Below are 21,455 nucleotides of genomic sequence, written 5' to 3'. Positions count from 1 at the left end.
ATTCGCCCTTAAATGACCTTTTGATCATACAAGGTATACAATTTACTGCATCAATATTATTTTTAATACGTCATCTATGGTTTTGCTATTTCTATTAAATATTCCAACAATTCAATGTTCTAATTAGGGAATGAGAATCATCATTTGTATGTAGGAGGGTTAATATCTAAATCGATCCACATAATAAACTCATAAAAAAAAATTGAAAACTGCACCAAACTAAATACTGTTAGATGTTTTTGGATCTTATTTTATAAAATTAATTTGATTCAGATTAGATTTCAAATTTCTTTTTTGAAATTGAACCAAACTGCATGTATAAATCTTTTTTGGTTACACTGCATGTATAAATCTGAATACATATTTATTTTATCTATTATTTGTTAGTTTTTAGTTTAAAAAAGAAAAGTGAGGGTGTAAGTAACAATAACAACACCCCAATCCCAAGTTAGAAAATCAATTTGGCGCCATTCTCCACTGTCACTTTTGATTTTGAACATGAACATGGATTCAGAGAGCATAGATATTGAAGACGATGGCGATTCACGGTGGTTCTGTTCTCAAGGCCACCGTTCATCTCTAAACCTTCAAACAAACCAAGGCGGTACGATCTGCCTCGTGTGTTTCTCCAACCTCATCTCTAACCCTTCATCTCCAACTATCCATGTCTCTTACGCTCTCTCACAGCTCTCTCGTTCTCTCTCCATTCCTCAATTCCTTCACTCCATCGTCACTTTTCACTCTCACTTCCTTGTTTCACCTCTGGTCGCCGCTCTTTCCTCTTTCGACGATGAACCTATCGCCGAACAACTCGTTCATCTCATCCTCAACCTCTCTGCTTCATCCGATCCTTCCGTTTGCCGTGAGTTCGTCGCTAGGGTTTCAGATCGCGTTTCTTCTGGTGCTTTAGGTTGGAGTTCGCGTCAATTGCACTCGGTAATTTCATTTTCAGTTTCCGATCTTAAATTCTACGGGTTGATTACTTGATTGCAATTGCTAAATGCGATAATACCTGAAATCAGTGATTAATATGATATGAGGATCTATTTTGTGCATGCATTGATTAGAAGTTACTCGTTAAGCTTTGCACATAATCGAAATCCTCTATAAAATAAAATGTTACTGTAAGTTTATAAAGTGAATGAAAAGTTTGATGAACTGTTTCTGTTGTTTATGTGTGTAAAGCTTCACTGCCTAGGGGTTCTTCTGAATTGTGAGAAGGAGGATGATCTTCATGTACACATCAAAGATGTATATAGCCTCATTTCCGTTCTGGTTACCGGTCTTCAATTGCCTAGGTGAGAAAATCATCAATTTAGTCCCTAAACTATCACCTAGTCTCCAATTTTATGCTATAAAGATTTTTTAAACTAAACTGACGGATTTCATGTACTGTAGGTACGACTTTATTATATTTATATAGTTTAGGGACTAAATTGTTAAAGAGACTGATAGTTCAGAGACTAAAGTGATGGTTTATTCATATTGAATGTTGTCATCTTGTTGTGATTTATCAACTTTTAGGTTTGTTTTACACTTTGTAAGTCTTTTACTTTGCTCTGCAGTGAGGAGATTCGTGGAGAAGTCCTTTTTGTGCTTTACAAACTATTTGCTCTTCAGAGTACATCGGATGAGGGTGATGGAAGTGATATGTTGATTCCCTTTTGTCCAAAGCTTTTGTACCTGTTGGGAGATGTTCTCTTGAAGACTCAAAATGATGACGTTCGCTTGAATTGTATTGGTTCGTTATCGATTTTTAATTCAATATCTTGTTAGTTGAAAAGAATGCTTGTAATTTTTTGTTTTGTTTTTGGGTGTCTATTTGTTTTTCCCTTTTGGTAAGCTTATTTTGGACAGGTAGTGACAATAGAATAGGATGTTCTTTTCTTTTCTTTTCTTTTTTTTCCCTTTGATGACCAAGTTATATCATGAGTGTCGGCAGAAAGGTCGATTTCCTGCTAGTATCTCTCTCAAAAAGTATGCACCGCTAAGCACTAAAGTTTCTCGCTTATTGACGAGTTATTAACATTAAACATTCTAGGGTGATTAAGAAGTCAATGTAGCCACAGTTTACAGAATAGGTTTGTAGTAGGAAAGTTTGCTATACAATTTCCATTCTTGTCTTATTGACTAATAGTCTTATATTGCTCATCAGCACTTTTGACAATGCTGGCTCAAAGACAGTTGCTCAGGGAAGAACCTGCATATGATACTGGGAACATGTCTTTATCTGGTGAAGTTAATTCTAAAGAAACTGAAGATGGACCAGAGGGAGCATCTCTGGTTAATCTGTTTGCCGAAGCAATCAAAGGCCCGTTGCTTTCATCAGTCAGCCAAGTCCAAATCGGCGCTCTAGATTTGCTCTTTCATTATTTGTCTTCAGTTGGGACTTCAGGCAATCAGATTCAAGTCTTAGTGGAAGAAAATATTGCAGATTATTTATTTGAAATATTGAGATTATCAGGTTAGAATTTTATGCAGAAATTGGTAAATGCATGCGCTCTTTGCCTTGATGAAAAGATGTTTCTGTAGCCATGCAGGAATTTTTGTATACTTTATAGCCTCATGATCTTAATAAAGTTTACACTATTCTGATATAGCTTGGCTTCTCTTTTCCCATTAAAAGCTTGTGAATGCATAACTTAATGTTGACCTTACTGTTATAACTAGGCAGCATACTAATTATTTTGTTAATGAACAGAGAATAAGGATCCGGCAGTCAAGATGTGCCTTCAGGTACTTGATCTATTATCGAATTCAGAGGAAGCTTTTAGACCGAGGCTGGTTGTTGGGTTTTCAACTCTGGTTCCTGTACTGCGTTATGTGACTGAAGTTCCTTTTCATCCAGTTCAATATGAGACACTGAAGCTCATTTATGAATGCATTTCTGAGTGCCCTAGAGCTGTATCAATTTCTCAGATGGAGGAACTTGTCCTTGTTTTGATAAAAATGCTTACAAAGCATTCTGATGGGGAGATGGGAATGATTCCTGAGACGTTTATAATGGCTTGCTCAGTATTTGTGGCTCTTATGAGATCTCCATCTTGTAATGGAGCTTTAGATCTGTCAAAATCAATTGAGGAAGCAGTCAAACATGCCATCTTAGCTTGTCTCTATGTCTCTGAGAGGAATATCAACCAGATTTTGCAATGCTTCTATCTACTTAAAGAGGCATATGCCTACAGTCATGATGAAAACTCCACTCACATAAGCAAACTAGAACTTAGAAGCGGGATTCTAGATATATGCAGAACACATTTACTGCCCTGGCTTGCAACAGGCATCAATGAAATGGAAGAAGAAATTATCCTGGGTTTGCTGGAAATTTTTGACTCGATACTGCTTCTGCATTGTAGTATTAATTCTAGGGAATTCGCAGAGACTTTGATGTCATTCTGCTGGTTCAGTTTTTCATACGGGTGTCTGGGATTATTTGCAGGTGATAGAATGAAACATAGAATATATTTGTTACTTGGTTCACTCATAGATTCTCTATTAGGAAATGATACTGGACAACCTATTAGAGATGCTGCTTTACACCTGCCTTCTGACCCTGTCGATTTACTCTTTATGCTGGGGCAAAGAAGTACAGACAGTTTGGATTTTTCTTCTTGTCAATCTGCTGCTTTGCTAATTATGTACACCAGTTCATTATATGATGAAAGGTAGTGAACTGCCAAATCCATTTGACTCTTATTGCCCTCATTAACAATTCACCAAGATCTCTTTTGACTAACAGTTGTCTGATTTTCATTGCCAGACTTGCAGATGATAATATGGCTTTAGCTTCTCTTGAACAGTATGTTCTTCTTAATAGCAGTGACTCTCATAATTGGACAACTGATAGTTTGACAGTGACTCGACTGGTGAATCTTTACAGTTTGTTGAGGGGTCTTGGCAATATGAACTATCAAATTCACTATAGTCGAGAAGCTGAGGAGATTATATTCCAGCTCATAAACAATGGTGAATGGGATTTACTTTCTGCAAGAATTCACACAGTATCATTAAAGTGGTTGTTTCAACAAGAGAATATAATCAACTCACTGTGTCATCAGATTTTGAAATTCTGCAGAAACGATAACTTAGAAGGGGATGACATGATTATTGGAAACAATAACCAAACTGTAAATGTACAGATACTTGCAGAGTTAGTATCCTCTGAAGATAACTATGGAGCTAGACTTCTCGTATGCTTATTGGCACAGCTAGCCGAGGAAGAAGGCCACGAACATGATATAATTTCTGTTCTGAATCTAATGGCAACTATGATTCATATATGCCCAGCTGCTTCTGACCAACTATCTTTGAATGGAATAGGAACAACAATCAGGACTTGTTGCTTCTCCACAGCAACTTTCATGTCCATCTTGGTTTTGGTTTTTAACACTTTGAGTTCAGTGCATCCTAAAACACTATCAACTGATCAGAGTTGGGTTGCAGTAACCATGGAGGTGAGTAACTGAACTTCAATTATGCATGTTGCATCCCATTTTCAGAAACTAAAATGTTAATTTATTATAAAAAGTTATTAATATTATATAAATTTAATCACTACTACTGTGATTTGAAGTATCAAATCACAGTAGTAGTGATTAAATTTGGAGAGCATTCTCTTTATTATGATTATATAAATTTTTTATTTGGCCAGAGTAGAGTACTTTTCGTCCTTCCAATCTACTCTTGCTTTAGACTGGGTCCCTGGATTTTCTATTTGCACCAATATACCTGGGTATTTATCAGAAGAAATGTGGTTTGTAACCCGTCCATCGCTCTTTGACTAGGACATTTTGTTGATATGGATGTCATTTTCCCAATTTCAAAATTTGAAATCCTGAATGGAATATCCTGAAGGATGTTATTTTACATCCATATTTTAGGCAAGGCAAAGCCATGGTCTATATGGCAAAACATACTGATATATGGAACACAATGCTCATTGTAAACTGTATGACATATAAATAGACATAAGGGGTCACAAACAAATGGAGATGGATTACACTTATGATTAGTGGAACTAAATTGACAAAATCTAAAATACAGGAAAAAATTGTAGACTATAAAATAGGTAGAGATGAAGTGGAATGCAAATATTGTGTTCTGATGCTGCAATATATCCACAATAATTCCATAGCAAGCATCCCTAATCTTACTAGAAAATTTGGAGATTCTGTCAATAATTTTTGTAGTTCTAACAGCACGTACCACTTCTGCAGATGATGGAGTACTCTATTCCACCAAAAGAGGCAGATATCTTAAGTCAAGAAAGTCTCTTCGTCATTGGCATTCTTTCCTTGATTTTACATCTTTCCACCAATGAAGTACTTGAAGAGACTTCAAAGACCATTCTCTTTAATACTTGTATAATCTCTGTTGTCAATACTATAGTGTTTGCAGCTTCTTCAAAAGGACCGGCTTTGATTGACCATGACGAGGGAACAAGCACCGGAGAAACTTTAATATTTGTTCTTTTGCTTCATTACTTTGCTGTTAAAAGGTAATCTGGCTTGCATCAATATTAGTAAAATAAAAGAGCACTTTTTTATTTGAACAATTTCTGCAGGGCCAATTTCTGCTCGAGGGGGAGTAGTAGTTAATAGAAAATTAGATAAATTAAAATACTGATTTAAAAATATAATAAAATTGGTTTTAAATTATTGTACTAGACATAGATCCTCAAATCCTGCGGGTGCCTAAAATTTGTTTTAGAAAACATTTAATAGTTAGAGATATAAAATTGGACCCTCTCATTATAATTTGATATTTCAAAGTTGCAAATTTTGAAAACTTTCTTTAAATTGTATCAGAAAATATATTGTTGCACATCCAAGAGTGTAACCCAGAATGCATACTTCTTATATCATTAATGAATGATATGGATTATGGAAAAACAATTTTAAAAACACACCTTAAATAGCCACTTTTTTCAATACTGAATGCATCAATATTCTAATATGATGTGTCATTCAAAATTGTTTACTTATACTTTTATAAGAGAATAATAATTTTTTTAATGATAACTAGTTAGTTAACTTAGAGTCTAACAAAACAAATGGGCACGGGAAGGAGCATTCTTCCAAGCTAGATATTCTTTACTAAGCCCTTTACCCTAACCACTGTCAAGAGTAATGTAAAATTAGTTCTTAACCAGATAACTTAGTAATAAATTTGATGAATAAATATGAATTAGAACCACATGAAAAAGAAGAGAAGCTGGTGGATTTTATTTTTCATAATCTTCAAATGCTGTTAATAATTTATTTTAGCAATGACATCAATTCATTAACTATCAATTATGTATGATGAACATGAGTTAAACTTAAGTAAACCACAAAAATACACAAACTAAGGCATAGACTATTAAGGTGAAAAGCAGAGTTACACTAATATTAAAGGAGTAGTTACTAATTGAGATGTTGTAGCTACAAGTCACACTTCCATTTTTATATATTATTATAAATTGAGAAGTTGTTGGACTTTTTTGTGACTACACAATGTTTACTCTAGAAGGTATTATTGAGTTTTTAATTAACATGTTAAATGCTTGTTACATTTTACTTTCCTCGCAATTTTTTCTAAAAGTAAAGAAATATATCAATGTTGTAACAGAAACATGGGTGATCTCTAACATGTTGTGCATGCTAAATTTTCTGTTCTAGCTTGCACGCTATCCTTCCAGGGTTTATGGATTGGCAAAAATTCCTTGTTTCAATGAATTCATCAGAACCACTAGCTTTCGTAGGCATCCATTGTCATGATTTGTGCAGACTTCTGCATTTTGGTTCTCCCGTTGTCAAGATTATTGCTTCTTACAGCCTGTTAGAATTGTTCAACAGAATATCAGATCAAATAAACACTAAACATGAAGAGTTGAAATGTACTGTTGGGTATTTAATGTCCATAAGGAGTATTTTGGAAGGGCTGGTATTTTATAATGATCTTAGAGTGGCTACCAATTGTGCACTCTGTCTGTCAATTCTTCTGCGGTGGGAAAATCTAGCAAAGGAAACGGAACAGTTAGGAAAGAGCAGTTGGTGTAGATTGATTATAGAGGAGATGACAGTATCTTTGGCAGCTCCTGCTTTAGCATCACAATCATTCATGAACAATCAAACGCCTGCAGTCCTTGTAGCTAGTGCGTTGCTGAAACTGCATAAAATCCCCCAGTGGATGAGATCTGTGTTTAACAATTCATGCATATCTGGCATACTGGAGAACCTTGCTGCTAATAATTTGAGCCCGGAAATTTTGGTTTTATTTCGAGAACTACTGAAATCTGACTTCTTAAGTACTGAGCAAATTGCAACTATAAGTCAAATGCTGCAGGTAACTTGCTCCTTTCATCTTAATTTTTTTATTTATATTTGTGAACTACGTAGAAAATTTCTTCCACATATATCTAACGACAAGGTCTATTGTCGCTGATAATGGGTGATTTAGCGAAAGAAAAACATGTGAAGCTTGTAGGTGTGTGAACACAGTTAACTACTATCGATTACATAGTTGTGCCATTTATGATATTAACAGGAATGCAGAAAACAAATGTACACTAACAATGCTCAAGACGGTCTCCCAAGTGAACCAATAAAGAAGGTTCTTGCCGCATCATATGATCTTAGAGATGTTTGCTGCTATCTCATTGACTTGATGTCACCAGATACATTAGATATGGATTCCTGGGGGATTCGTTTGGGCGGTAAGAGGCTCTTGGAAGAAATAGAGTTGTTTTTCAGCACCTTGACTGTAGATGATAATAGCTGCAGATAACTTCAGTGTTGATGAAACTCTAATTCATTGGATGCTTGGATCCTTCCACTGATAAAACTGGTGGGCACATCTGGGTATCACGACAAACCAACACTTCTGAGTTCTTCTGACTATGAAGACAGTGTTTACTAAAACATGTAAATTTGGTTTCTGCTACTCAAAGGTAAATGTCTAAAACTCGAACTTTCAGTCATTTTAGTATGAACGATATGCAACTTTGATTACTCCTTTTTTTTTTAGTTAATTTAATTCTTTTATTCTTATAAATTGAAACTATGCACACATAGTACCTTAATTAGAGAACCTACTGCAATTGGGATTTAGCGATCAAATTTCTTCTGCATGAAATACTTAGGTTCTCAGTTTCTATCCAATATTTCGAATAATTCATATTGAAATGAAAAAGTTCATGAAAGAATTCACACCTCTCATGACTATAGATGAGCATCAGTAGTCTGACTCGTAACATTTTTCAAGAAGAGGTAGATCTTCTCTATTTAAAGTGTGCGAGTACGCAACCAAACTATGAAGGTCATGGTCCATAACCAGGTCATGGTCCATAACCCCTAAGCACGAGGCCAAGTGAGATGAAGTACTTAAGTACTAGGCCAAGTGAATTCTTTTATTGGGTGAGTATCCAAAAATGCTTTGGTGATTGAAAAAATATTTAAAAAAATTTGGGTAATTTTTGTTGAGTGAAGATATTCGGTAGATTCTTTGCTTGCTGGATGAGTACGTATGTGAAAGTTAGGGTGACATTTCAACAACCAAAAAGAAGAGAGGTAACTCGCTCTTCATTCTCATAAGAGAAAATTTCAATTCATTTCAAGTTAACTCAAATGAATACTTGCATGAGTATTTGTAAGAAACTTTTTTAAACTTTTTTTTTTTTTGAGAGGATTTGTAAGAAACTAGGTCCAAGGCCCATGGGTGGGTTTAAATTTTAATTTTTTTATATAATTTTAGTGTTTTCAACACTAAAATGTTACAACTATTTATTTATTTTTTTACACACAAAATATTACAACTCTTGAAAACCAAATTACAACGATAATTACTGCAACAAAAATATACACATTTAACAAATATACAAAACTTTGACTTATTTTATCATATAAGAATCGAGAAAAAATTCATGTAAGAATAGAGAAAAAATTTCTTTCTTTTTATGGACTAGTTATAGATTTTTTGTTCTATCATGTAAACATAGAGAAAGAAAAAATTTCTTTATTTTTTTTTCTTTCAAATATATATATACTTATAATAAAAAAAATTAGCCGCCATTTAATTTATGCAAGTTGATTGAAGCTTAATATTTTTTTTTTTGCAAGGTTCTTATCAATTGAGGTAAGCTCACCTGGACCGAATAAAGCTTAGTAAACAAAACTCTTTCTTCTCCCTAAAAAAATACTTTCTTTTTACCTGTTTTCCATGAGGTTTCTTGGTTGAAAGTTGATGCTTCAATATTGAGGTTCTCGATTTGAATCTGACACCAATCATAAACAAAGCTCTTTTTATTTCTTAAATCTAAAAATATATTTTTTTATTCTATTCTATAAATTTTATTTTACCTTCTTTTTTTTAGATAGATGAAAGGGCAAAATCATTATAAACTCACACACACAAGTGGAGGTGCAGGGGTTCGAACCCCGATCATGGAGTCCGACCTAACAATTTCGGCATTTTACCCGTTGAGCTAAGACTTGTAGACTATTTTACCTTTTTCTATTTGCGTATTTTCAAACACAAGTTACTTAAAAAAAATAAACTTCTTTTTTGCTCTTTTAAAAAAAAAATAAAACTTATTAATCGTCACTCCACTTTGATTTACGGGATCTTCTATGGATACTATACCTGTGTTGAGATTGCCACAACTCAAACCGTCATAACTTATCAATTTTTGAGTAAAAAACTTAATTATCAATTTTGTTGCAGCCAGCCATTTCAAATTTTTTAATTATTTGCTTGATATGTTGTTTCACTGACACTTCCAGGCCACTCAAAAGACCAATCTTCAATTCTTTCTTTCTTTCTTTCTTTCTTTGTAAAGACCAATCTACCTTTCCTTTCTTTTACTCAACCAATCTTCCATTCTATACATACATATATATAGACTTTTGTTTATATAAAATATTTAAAGTGAGAGAATGTTCAAAGCAGAAAAATCTTTATCAAAATAGAACAATTTAAATGAATGCAATTTTTTTGTTGTAAAAAAAAATTAATGCAGTTTTTATTTTTCAAAGTTATATTAATTACATTATTTCTTTCTCAATTATCCTCCAACTAATACAATTCTATGACCTTAAAATATTATTTTTACTTTATATTTTTGATAGTCAAAAACTCATCAATATTTTTTTAAGTAAGAAAGATATCAATAGTTGATAATAATAATTTTTTATTTATTAACTTTTTTAAATGTGTTTAAAAATCTTAAACAAAGTACTGATTTATTTTCTGAGCATAACCACCGCCTTTGAGACTGCACACGGTGAGGGATCATAATGGACCATATTAACGACATGTTCTGGGAAAACTTATCCATTTGTTTGGTGGCTGCAGCAGGGAGCCAGCTCACGTTCTCGTACTAAAACAATTTCACCATTGTTTTCTTTTCGCTGGCTTTATATCTTTCCATTCAAATTTGTCAGCTATGCAAAAGACAAATTAAATGAAACTGTGACTATGGAGCCAGAGACAAAGCATTCAAGCAGAAAGAGTTATAAGTTATTTATCAGCACAACGATATGGATTACCACGTCATGCCATTGGTGGTCTCGTGACTCATGTCAGAAACCTCAAATTAATTAGGGTATGTGATTCAAATACTATTGTCATGTCACATGGCATCATCACATTGGATTCTTAAAGCATGATCCATTGATCCTTAAACCTATGGGGAAGTAATATCGATTTTGGTTTTGAAAGAAAATGAAAATTGAATGAATTAATTTTCTATGCAAAATTGATTTTTGACAAAAAGTAAGTTGGATGTGGTTCTAGGGTGCACCATGGATCAACACTTAAAATTGTCAAAAATTTCAATACAAGCTACATTTTTATTTTTCGTTAGTTTAATCGAACCGTTGTCAATCATTATTTCAATCATAAAATCATTAATATTTAGTATTATCAAAGATGATGTTTGTCATCGTTAGTTTTAAATATTTTTCAAGTACTAATTCAAAGTGGATCACTTAACTTCTGAAATACAAAGCTTCATAATCTAGTTTAATGTTAGAATTAGTTATGACTTTATTTTCCAATTCAAATCAGTAGATCGGTTCCTTCATCCACATTCAAATCCAGTTGGCATCGACGACCTACTTTTCTTTCCAACTTTCTGACTCCAAATCATATTAAAACGGGTCCTACCCATATGTATCATAATTAGTACGCTATGATAATTATTGATTCATAACGTTAGTTATATGCATAAACCCAAACCATGAGTATAAGCAAAATTAAAATAACAATGACCAAACAAAAGTTTACAGCTTTCAAAAGGTTCAAAGCTGGCACCAGCTTTTAGTGGTACTCCATCTAGACTCTCTTCACGCGTCTCACCACCCTACATTACATTCCCATAACATATTCTCATTCCAATTTCCCTAACGCACTCCATCTAACACATATATATAGACCCTCTTTTCTAATTCTAACACATCCTTCACATCACAACAATTACATTAATATTTCTCTCTCACTCACAGTCTCACACACATTTCTCTGTCCAAATCAATTAATATGGCTTCTTCTATTGGCATGAACAATATGCTGATTGGAGTCATGATAATTAGCTCCTTGGTAGCTACATGTTCTGCTAACTTCAACCAAGACTTTGATCTAACTTGGGGTGACCACCGTGCTAAGATATTCAATGGTGGTCAACTTCTATCTCTTTCTCTAGACAAAACCTCGGGCTCTGGCTTCCAATCGAAGAAAGAGTATTTATTTGGTAGAATTGATATGCAACTCAAACTCGTTGCTGGAAACTCCGCTGGAACCGTCACTGCTTACTACGTACGTACCTCTTTTTTCTATCTAATTAATTCGGTGTATGATTAGATTGGTTGTGTGTTTTGCAAAATCATTGTTGTTGCGAATTCGATGAGAAAACACACCAATAACAAACTTGATGTGTGGAGCAAGGGATAATTAAGCAACCAATATCAAAGTGAATTGCAATTAAACAAGCAAAAGTAGAAAAACAGCGAGAGAAAAGCAGAGAGAACACAAAAGAATCTGTTTACCCAGTTCGGTCCAAATTGACCTAGTCTGGGGGAGAGAGCAGCCCTCCGTTCCACTATATGATGAGTAACGTTACAAAAGAGATTTCAATGGGTTACAAGAATAAGTCTCCCGCCTAATTCTACCCAAATCCCAGCCTCTTCCCGTAACCAAGAGACTCAATCCTAATAGTGTTTCCCAAGGTGAATCAACCTTCAAACCCTAGTTTGTTGCCAAGAGACAAACTCTATACAAACCCTAGTTTGATTTCTAAACCTTTGTTTCAGCCCCCTCTATCTCTCAAAATAGTCTGATACAAGGCCTATATTTATAGTAAAAGAAACTCCCATAAAATTGTAACAAATCTGGCCCAAAAATACGTTTCTGAAAAATAACAGCACGCGAAATCGGCCACCGATTTTCCAAATCGGCCACCGATTTTTCCCGAACAGAAAGCCTCCCAAAAGGCAGCCAAAATCGGCCACCGATTTTCCAAATCGGCCACCGATTTGTACTTTCAGCAAACATCAATTTTGGCCTCCAAACTCCAATTTTGAGTCACTTTCACAACAATCTCCACCTTGACTCCAAATTAGTGATGATGCCCATTTAACATCAACACCTTGCTGCTCTTTCCCTTGCTTCCCACTACGCCGAGTAGCTCCACAAGTTTACACCTTAATCTCTTCAATCATCGGAATGCCTTCCGCCCCTTTGAAGATCCTTGTGTCCAAACTACTCAAGGAATTTCAGGTAGTTCCACAAGTACACACCTTAACCTCTTCAGCCATCGGAATGTCTTCCGCCTTCTCGAAGATCCTTGTATCCAAACTACACTAGGAATTTCAGGTAGTTCTACAAGACTACACCATACCTCTTCAATACGAGACATCTCCCGCTTCCTTGAAGATCACCTTGCATCCAATCACCCTTGGACTTTTAGGGTAATTCCACAAGCCGTGCTATACATTCTTCAACCTCCGGAATGCCTTCCGTCTTCATGAAGAAAACCCTTGCTCACCACTAGAGCATAGCACCCAAGGTCCTCCATAGTCGTACCACTCCCGGTGTGTTCAACTCCACCTAAAGCTGAGCTTCCAACCTCTCAACTAGCAAATGAGTACATCCCACTATGTCTTCCTTGAACCTCCACCTCAACCGGTAGATCATGAGTATTCTTACCACCGCCTCTCCAGGCTGATGTTGAGTGTTTAACGTCTCTCCAGACGATCACCGCTCCACTAGGCATCAATCCCAAGGTGAGAAACATCACCTTCATCCTCTAAACAGCACACCATCAAAGCACCTGCATCCTCATAACCCTCAGAGACAATTTGTACGGAATTACCAATCTCCGGACAATCCTTCTTGAAGTGACCCATCTTGTTACACTTAAAGCATTTAAACTTTGTCTTGTTACTACTCTTTCCCCGGTTACCTCTACCTCCACCATTCCCTCTTGAAACACTTAGGCCTTCCCCGTTTTCATCAACTCTCAAGTCCTTCGACTTAGTCAACTCCTTGGTTCTCAAAGCCGCTTGAACTTCTTCCAAGGTAACAGTGCCTTCTTTTCCATAGAGCATGGTATCTTTAAACGATTCAAAAGATCTAGGTAGAGCACACAACAAGAGTATAGCTTTATCTTCATCCTCAAGATTCACCTCAATATTCTCCAAGTCATCAAGGATTTTGTTGAACTCCGTAAGTTGCTCCATGATGGCCTTTGACTCCACCATCTTGAATGAGTAGAGTTGTTGCTTTAGGAATTGCCGATGAGCCAAAGACTTTGTCATATACAAAGATTCCAACTTTGCCCACATCGATGCCGCGGTTGGTTCCTTTGCTACTTCTCTCAAAACTTTATCTCCGAGGCACAAGACAATGGCACTCCTGGCCTTGTCCACCATCTCGGTCTTCTCCGCTCGTGTCATGGTGACCGGTAACGAACCTTCACCCTTCAAAGCTTTCTCACACTTCTGTTGTATTAACACCGCTTCCATCTTTACCTTCCATAACCCAAAATCGTTATCGCCGGTAAACTTCTCAATATCCCACTTTGAACCCATGATACTTGATTATCCTTTGACCTTTGCCCCACGGTGGGCGCCAATTGTTGCGGATTCGATGAAAACTCACCAATAACAAACTTGATGTGTGGAGCAAGGGATAATTAAGCAACCAATATCAAAGTGAATTGCAATTAAACAAGCAAAAGTAGAAAAACAGCGAGAGAAAAGCAGAGAGAACACAAAAGAATCTGTTTACCCAGTTCGGTCCAAATTGACCTAGTCTGGGGGAGAGAGCAGCCCTCCGTTCCACTATATGATGAGTAACGTTACAAAAGAGATTTCAATGGGTTACAAGAATAAGTCTCCCGCCTAATTCTACCCAAATCCCAGCCTCTTCCCGTAACCAAGAGACTCAATCCTAATAGTGTTTCCCAAGGTGAATCAACCTTCAAACCCTAGTTTGTTGCCAAGAGACAAACTCTATACAAACCCTAGTTTGATTTCTAAACCCTTGTTTCAGCCCCCTCTATCTCTCAAAATAGTCTGATACAAGGCCTATATTTATAGTAAAAGAAACTCCCATAAAATTGTAACAAATCTGGCCCAAAAATACGTTTCTGAAAAATAACAGCACGCGAAATCGGCCACCGATTTTCCAAATCGGCCACCGATTTTTCCCGAACAGAAAGCCTCCCAAAAGGCAGCCAAAATCGGCCACCGATTTTCCAAATCGGCCACCGATTTGTACTTTCAGCAAACATCAATTTTAGCCTCCAAACTCCAATTTTGAGTCACTTTCACAACAATTGTAACACTGGTTTCTGAAACTATGAAGTGTAGTTTTTGCAAAAATGGTGGTGGCTCACAATGATTTTCACAAACGTATAAATGCATATAGTTTGATTCTTTTCCTGCCTTCCTCACATTTATATATTATATTCTCTCTTTTTCAAAAGCAACTTTACCTTGGCTTCTTGATATCAAATGCATTAATTTTCTCCATATGAAAAATACAACCGTTATTTATGTTCTAATCTCATTAAATATAACTGTTATTTGAACCGTTATTTATGCATTCACGACATATAAACTCTACCGCACCAAACCCACAAACCAAGTTATATGTAACTTTGTACTAGTATACGTAATTATTTTTTCAATTTTTTTCTATATACAAACACAATGAATTTCACGAGCAATTTTTTGTGTTGTGTTTCTAGTTTGCTTCTTTGTATTGCGGTGTTGTCAATAATAGAAGTATATGATTTTCAATGGTGCAGTTATCATCACAAGGGCCAACACACGATGAAATAGATTTTGAGTTCTTGGGAAATGTTAGCGGTGATCCTTACATTCTTCATACAAACGTGTTTTCTCAAGGCAAAGGAAACAGAGAACAACAATTCTACCTTTGGTTTGACCCAACCAAGAACTTCCACACTTACTCTATCATCTGGAAGCCCCAACACATTATGTAAGTAATATATATTTAAGTTTGATCAAACAGCTCAATTAAGCGCTTATAAAAAAACCGCTAACAAGTTCGTATAACTAAATGCAGATTTTTAGTTGATAACATCCCTATAAGGATCTTCAAGAATGCTGAATCAATTGGTATTCCATTCCCAAAGAACCAACCAATGAGAATCTATTCAAGTCTCTGGAACGCTGATGATTGGGCTACAAGAGGTGGTTTGGTGAAAACTGATTGGTCCAAAGCACCATTTACAGCTTACTACCGCAATTTCAAAGCTACCGAGTTATCATCTATCTCTTCCACTTCCTTCTCTGATTCTGCATTGCAAAGCAATGAGCTTGATGCATATGGTAGAAGAAGATTGAGGTGGGTTCAGAAGTACTTCATGATCTATAACTACTGCAACGATCTTAAGCGATTCCCAGAAGGTATTCCTGCAGAGTGCAAGCGTCCAAGGTTCTGAGAGATCAATGAAGAAGAACATACAATAGCCATCTTATTTTATAACGGTTCTGTCAAATGTATTTGTTTGCCACTATTTTAATTTATTATGATTCTTTGATTTTATATATTCCTCTATATTTTTTTGGTGTCTATTTTAGATAGCACATGATCAAATAAATCAAATTCTTTGTACCACTTCCTTATCACTTTTCAATCTATATGTTGAGAACACTATATTCCTCCTATCTAATGAGACTAAATTGAAACATGTGACGCATATAGAACTCAACGTTCATTACTTTATCACTATGAATCCCGAATACTTTGCTTGTGGCAGAATATACCAATGAACTTGTAATTTGAAAATGATGCAAATTCATCTCAATGTTTATTACAAAAATTACTATGGCGAAAATTTCTCTTGATGTACATAATTAAGCCTTAATTGTGCTATAGACAAAATTATAGTTTATTATTTTTCATATATTGGAGATTGACTTCCTTAAGAGTACTACAACTGAGTAATATATACTCCCTCCGGTCCTTATTATAAGAAAAAGTTGACTTTTTAGGTTCATAAAATAATTAATGTATCTTATTGAAAATACAGGCTAGATACATTATTTACACAATGAACCAAAAAATTTAATTGTTTCTTATAATAAGGACCGGAGGGAGTAAAATATAAAAGAAAATTGTATTTTTGTTAAGCATTAAAAGTCCTAGATCATATCTTGAAAATTGTATAAAATATATAAGGGAAATGCTAACCGGTGCCCCTGGGGCACTGGTTAAGGATATGAAAAAAAAAATTATATAATAGTTAATGTATTAAAATTGTGTAATTAATTTATAATAAAGTCAAAATCAGTTTCCTTTTATGGTAATAATTCCCTTTTATGGTATGCTTAACCAGTGTCCCGGGGGCACCGGTTAGCAGGACCCAATATATAATAATTATTACGTGGTTACTCATGAAGTTCTATTAGAAAAATTAAAACTCATCAAAAAAAAAAAATTAAGCGTGCAATCAAAATCACACGGTGATCTACTTCTACCGCAAAAATCACTTGCTTTTTTTTTCTCATTCTTCTTAAGAGCTCACTTCCTTTTTTCATTAACTTTAATGTTTGAGTATTTACAAATACATTACCCTCGTTGAGGGGGTTTTTGCCACCGTCCTTTGTCGTATCACAATAACAATGATACTCTTTTGAGATAAACCTCGAATCAATTTTTAGGAGGATTGGGTAACTCAACTGGTTTGTATGGTTCAAGGACTATTTAGTATATTTTTATAGTTTATGTACTTAATTGAAGAGAGGGTATAATTTAGGAACTAAACTACTAAATTAATATGACATATATATGCTAATATGTTGAAGCTCTATTTTTCTTTTTGAAAACGCTGACCTTTTCATTTTGAATGTGAAATAAGAAAACATTGACTTTTTTGTTGTCGGAATGGCCTTGCCGGCGTCGAAACTGTCAATTAGGGACTTAGGGTTTTAGATGAAAGCTTTGGAAATGGAACGATATGTCTAGGTGTTCTCTTTTGTTTTTGAAAATGTGTAGGAAAGGGAAAGTGGAAACGTTATGTTTGCATGAAAATGTGTAGGAAAGGGAAAGTGGAAACGTTATGTTTGCAAAAAGTGTGGAAGAAAAGAAATAGGTAAAAAAAAAAATTGGCCTAGAAAAAAGCAAGAGAGAAGAAGAAAACTATGTTAGGACATAGGTCCTTTAGATCTCAACACTCTAACTTGTATTTTGACCGAATATATATATATATATATATATATATATATATATATATATATATATATATATATATATATATATATATATATATATTTTAAATTGGTGAGATGATCAATGGTTGAAGAGTTGATGTCACTCCTTCGTCGTATTACAATAGCAACGACACTCTTTCAAGATAAACCTTGAATCAATTTTTAAGGGGGTTGATAGTTCAATTCATTCAACTAAGGGTTAAAGAATTAGAGGTATCGAATTCAAACCCGAATAAAAGAGTAAATAATGATCTAATAGTTACTAATCCTTCCAATCTGCCACTGCAAATATTAATCATTTGACAATTGGTCATAATTAGGTTTTTTTGCTGAGGTGGGCTGTCATTAGCGACGTGGTGCCCATGTGGTAAGTGATGATTGGGCGAGGTGATTGGCTTAAATAGGTCTTTCGTCCCTGCAAATATAGGTCATTTGAATTTTCGTCCCTGAAGTTACTAATCAGATGTAATTAGGACCATTTTTCAAATGATTAATATTTGCAGTGGCAAATTGGAAGGATTAGTAATTTCAGGGACGAAAATTCAAATGACCTATATTTGCAGGAACAAAAGACCTATTTAAGCCTTTCTCTAATAAAAGGACAAATCTACATTGAAATAATAATAGAGAATTTTTTTTTCCTATATATTATTTTTGTCAAAAAGAGTTTAGTGGTGAGAATCTCACAGATTAAGTGTGGATATGTGATCCCTAAAAAAAGGTGTGGAGAAGTAAAAAACTGCGAATTAAATATGCACTCTGATGCATCGAATTTCTCTAAAGCTATTGAACTCCACATAAAATAAAGTCACAATATGTTATACTATCTTTTTTTAAGAAAGTCTTAAGTAGTCACAATATTTGAGCACAACATTCAGACACATATATTCAACAAAAAAAATGAAAAGGTTCACGAATACTTTTTATTTAAGGTTGTGATCAACCAAGTGTATGTTTCCACTTCAAGAAGGATTTGAATTGATTCTAGATATGTAGAATTGATTTTGACATGTTTAATTGATGTCAAGTGAAATTGAGTATGCCTGTAGAATTAATTATACTTAAAAGTAAAATTATAGCTTTTAATATTAGAATTGATTTTCACACAAAAAGTAATTCTCACTTATTTTGACCCCTCCTCTAATGTGACCTAGAGCATTCACAATGGGAGAGTCTTAAACATTTAAGACCTGGTACCTAATAGGTACTCTCATTGTGGAAAAAAAAATTAAGGGTCTTAAAAGATCCAAGGTCTAAATTAAGACCTCATTCTCAAATGGACCCACATCACTTTTTTATTAAAATAATAATTTTCATGGTTTTTTTTAATAGTATAAAATAGATAGTGTATTAAATAAATAATATTAGTGGGACCCAATTAGACCTTTTGGTAGAGGGTCTCCGTTGGAGTGGTTGAGTACCTATTAGGTACTATTATTAAAAAATTATTAAAAAGTGATGTGTCAATGTGGGACCCATTTAAAACCTCAAAGATGAGAGTCTCCATTATAGATGCTAAGGACTCAAGATGGACCCCGCAACTTGTCCAACATATTGTAGAGGAGTTGTTTTATTACCTAATTTCCTTTCCAATTTTTTGGTCCAAACCATATCAAAATGGGTGGTTGCCTACATATGTAACATACTAATTACTAGGTCGCTACGATAATTATTGATTCATGCAATTCATAACGTTGGTTCGTTGCAAAATCCCAAAACATAATGAAGCAAGCATAATTTAAAAACTATGACCAAACAAAAGCTTCCAGCTTTCAAAACTTGCAAAGCTGGCACCAACTTTTGGGGTATACCAGACTCCCTTCACGCGTCTCACCACCCTACACTACAATCCAGAACATATTTCCATTCTAATTTCCCACCCTAACACATATATATACACCCTCTTTTCTTATTCTAACACATCCTTCACTTCACAACAATTACATTAATATTTCTCTCTCATTCACACACATATTTCTCTGTCAAATTAATTAATATGGCTTCTTCTATTGGCATGAACAATATGCTGATTGGAGTTACGATAATTAGCTCCTTGGTAGCTACATGTTCTGCTAACTTCAACCAAGACTTTGATCTAACTTGGGGTGATCACCGTGCTAAGATATTCAATGGTGGTCAACTTCTATCTCTTTCTCTAGACAAAACCTCGGGCTCTGGCTTCCAATCGAAGAAAGAGTATTTATTTGGTAGAATTGATATGCAACTCAAACTTGTTGCTGGAAATTCTGCTGGAACTGTTACTGCTTATTACGTACGTTCTTCATTTTTTATTCCTTTCTTTACTTCCTCATATAGTATACCATATATTCTAATTCATTTCCAAAAGTAACTTTATTTAAAATAGTTTCTACACGATATCAAAAGCTTTTATGAGAATACTTGATTCTGTTTTTGTTTTGCTTCTTCTTTTGTATTGTGGTAAATAACGGTACTATATGCATATATGGTGCAGTTGTCATCACAAGGACCAACTCATGATGAAATAGATTTTGAGTTCTTGGGAAATGTTAGCGGTGATCCTTACATTCTTCATACAAACGTGTTTTCTCAAGGCAAAGGAAACAGAGAACAACAATTCTACCTTTGGTTTGACCCAACCAAGAACTTCCACACTTACTCTATCATCTGGAAGCCCCAACACATTATGTAAGTAATATATATTTAAGTTTGATCAAACAGCTCAATTAAGCGCTTATAAAAAAACCGCTAACAAGTTCGTATAACTAAATGCAGATTTTTAGTTGATAACATCCCTATAAGGATCTTCAAGAATGCTGAATCAATTGGTATTCCATTCCCAAAGAACCAACCAATGAGAATCTATTCAAGTCTTTGGAACGCTGATGATTGGGCTACAAGAGGTGGTTTGGTGAAAACTGATTGGTCCAAAGCACCATTTACAGCTTACTACCGCAATTTCAAAGCTACTGAGTTAACCTCTGTCTCTTCCACTTCCTTCTCTGATTCTGCAATGCAGAGCAATGAACTTGATGCTTATGGTAGAAGAAGATTGAGATGGGTTCAGAAGTACTTTATGATCTATAATTACTGCAACGATCTTAAGCGATTCCCAGAAGGTATTCCTGCTGAGTGCAAGCGTCCAAGGTTCTGAGAGATCAATGAAGAAGAACATTCAATAGCCATCTTATTTTATAACGGTTCTGCTGTCAAATGTATTTGTTTGCCACTGTTTTAATTTATTATGATTCTTTGATTTTATATATTCCTCTATATTTTTTTGGTGGTTATCTTAAATCAAATTCCTTGTACCACTTCCATATCAGTTTTCGTTATATTGAGAATACTATGTATACCCTGTTCGTATCTATTGAGACTAAATGCCGCATATAGAACTTAACTTTCATTTCTTTATATAGATATTTGCCAAATGCTAAATTCAACCTTAAATTGTAAATAAGAAATTGCAATTCAATTTTGTTCACTGCTGACAATTAAGTATAAATGATGTTTTATTCGCATCATAATGGTGCGGGGATCAAATTAAGAAAAAAATGAAACTCTAGAAGCAATATGTATTGTATGAAGTAAATAAAATATTGAAACGGGAAATGATAGATACACTGACAAAATTTATCAAGAAAATTTCTAAGATGGTGTATTTGCTAACACATTTCCTTAATTACACACCATTACCTCTCTTGATTTCTGCCAAATAACAAATTTAATTAGTTGTGACCTTTTCTTGATAAATTC

At 34.7% G+C, this 21,455-nt stretch overlaps 3 protein-coding genes and 1 long non-coding RNA gene across 4 annotated transcripts; 3 read left to right on the top strand and 1 right to left on the bottom strand.

The window, feature by feature from the left end:
• The first annotated feature begins 348 nt into the window (after positions 1–348).
• PRD1 (putative recombination initiation defect 1) lies at positions 349–8,099 on the top strand. The gene is made up of 9 exons (XM_085754584.1): positions 349–936; positions 1,186–1,298; positions 1,566–1,741; positions 2,156–2,464; positions 2,702–3,665; positions 3,761–4,454; positions 5,217–5,497; positions 6,660–7,326; positions 7,528–8,099. The coding sequence occupies exons 1-9, from the start codon at positions 499–501 to the stop codon at positions 7,765–7,767; spliced, it is 3,882 nt and encodes a 1,293-aa protein (XP_085610710.1). The 5' UTR covers positions 349–498; the 3' UTR covers positions 7,768–8,099.
• Positions 7,702–8,322, bottom strand: LOC146940825 (uncharacterized). Its single transcript, XR_015032170.1, has 3 exons — positions 8,193–8,322; positions 8,058–8,105; positions 7,702–7,837 (listed from the first exon to the last, which is right to left on the bottom strand). It is a non-coding gene; the product is annotated as an uncharacterized LOC146940825 (long non-coding RNA).
• A 3,113-nt stretch (positions 8,323–11,435) lies between these two features.
• Positions 11,436–16,125, top strand: LOC146940824 (xyloglucan endotransglucosylase/hydrolase 2-like). The gene is made up of 3 exons (XM_085754585.1): positions 11,436–11,793; positions 15,290–15,483; positions 15,571–16,125. The coding sequence occupies exons 1-3, from the start codon at positions 11,518–11,520 to the stop codon at positions 15,947–15,949; spliced, it is 849 nt and encodes a 282-aa protein (XP_085610711.1). The 5' UTR covers positions 11,436–11,517; the 3' UTR covers positions 15,950–16,125.
• A 3,516-nt stretch (positions 16,126–19,641) lies between these two features.
• On the top strand, positions 19,642–21,099 carry LOC146940823 (xyloglucan endotransglucosylase/hydrolase 2-like). The gene is made up of 3 exons (XM_085754583.1): positions 19,642–19,992; positions 20,194–20,387; positions 20,475–21,099. The coding sequence occupies exons 1-3, from the start codon at positions 19,717–19,719 to the stop codon at positions 20,851–20,853; spliced, it is 849 nt and encodes a 282-aa protein (XP_085610709.1). The 5' UTR covers positions 19,642–19,716; the 3' UTR covers positions 20,854–21,099.
• Positions 21,100–21,455: the final 356 nt, after the last annotated feature.

The sequence above is a fragment of the Medicago sativa genome, chromosome 3 (genome assembly GCF_051527215.1).
Source record: "Medicago sativa cultivar Bolivia chromosome 3, Bolivia_mono, whole genome shotgun sequence".
In the NCBI taxonomy this organism is placed as follows: domain Eukaryota; kingdom Viridiplantae; phylum Streptophyta; class Magnoliopsida; order Fabales; family Fabaceae; genus Medicago; species Medicago sativa.
Note: the sequence above shows the minus strand (reverse complement) of the source record. Positions and strands in the feature narration are given on the sequence as shown.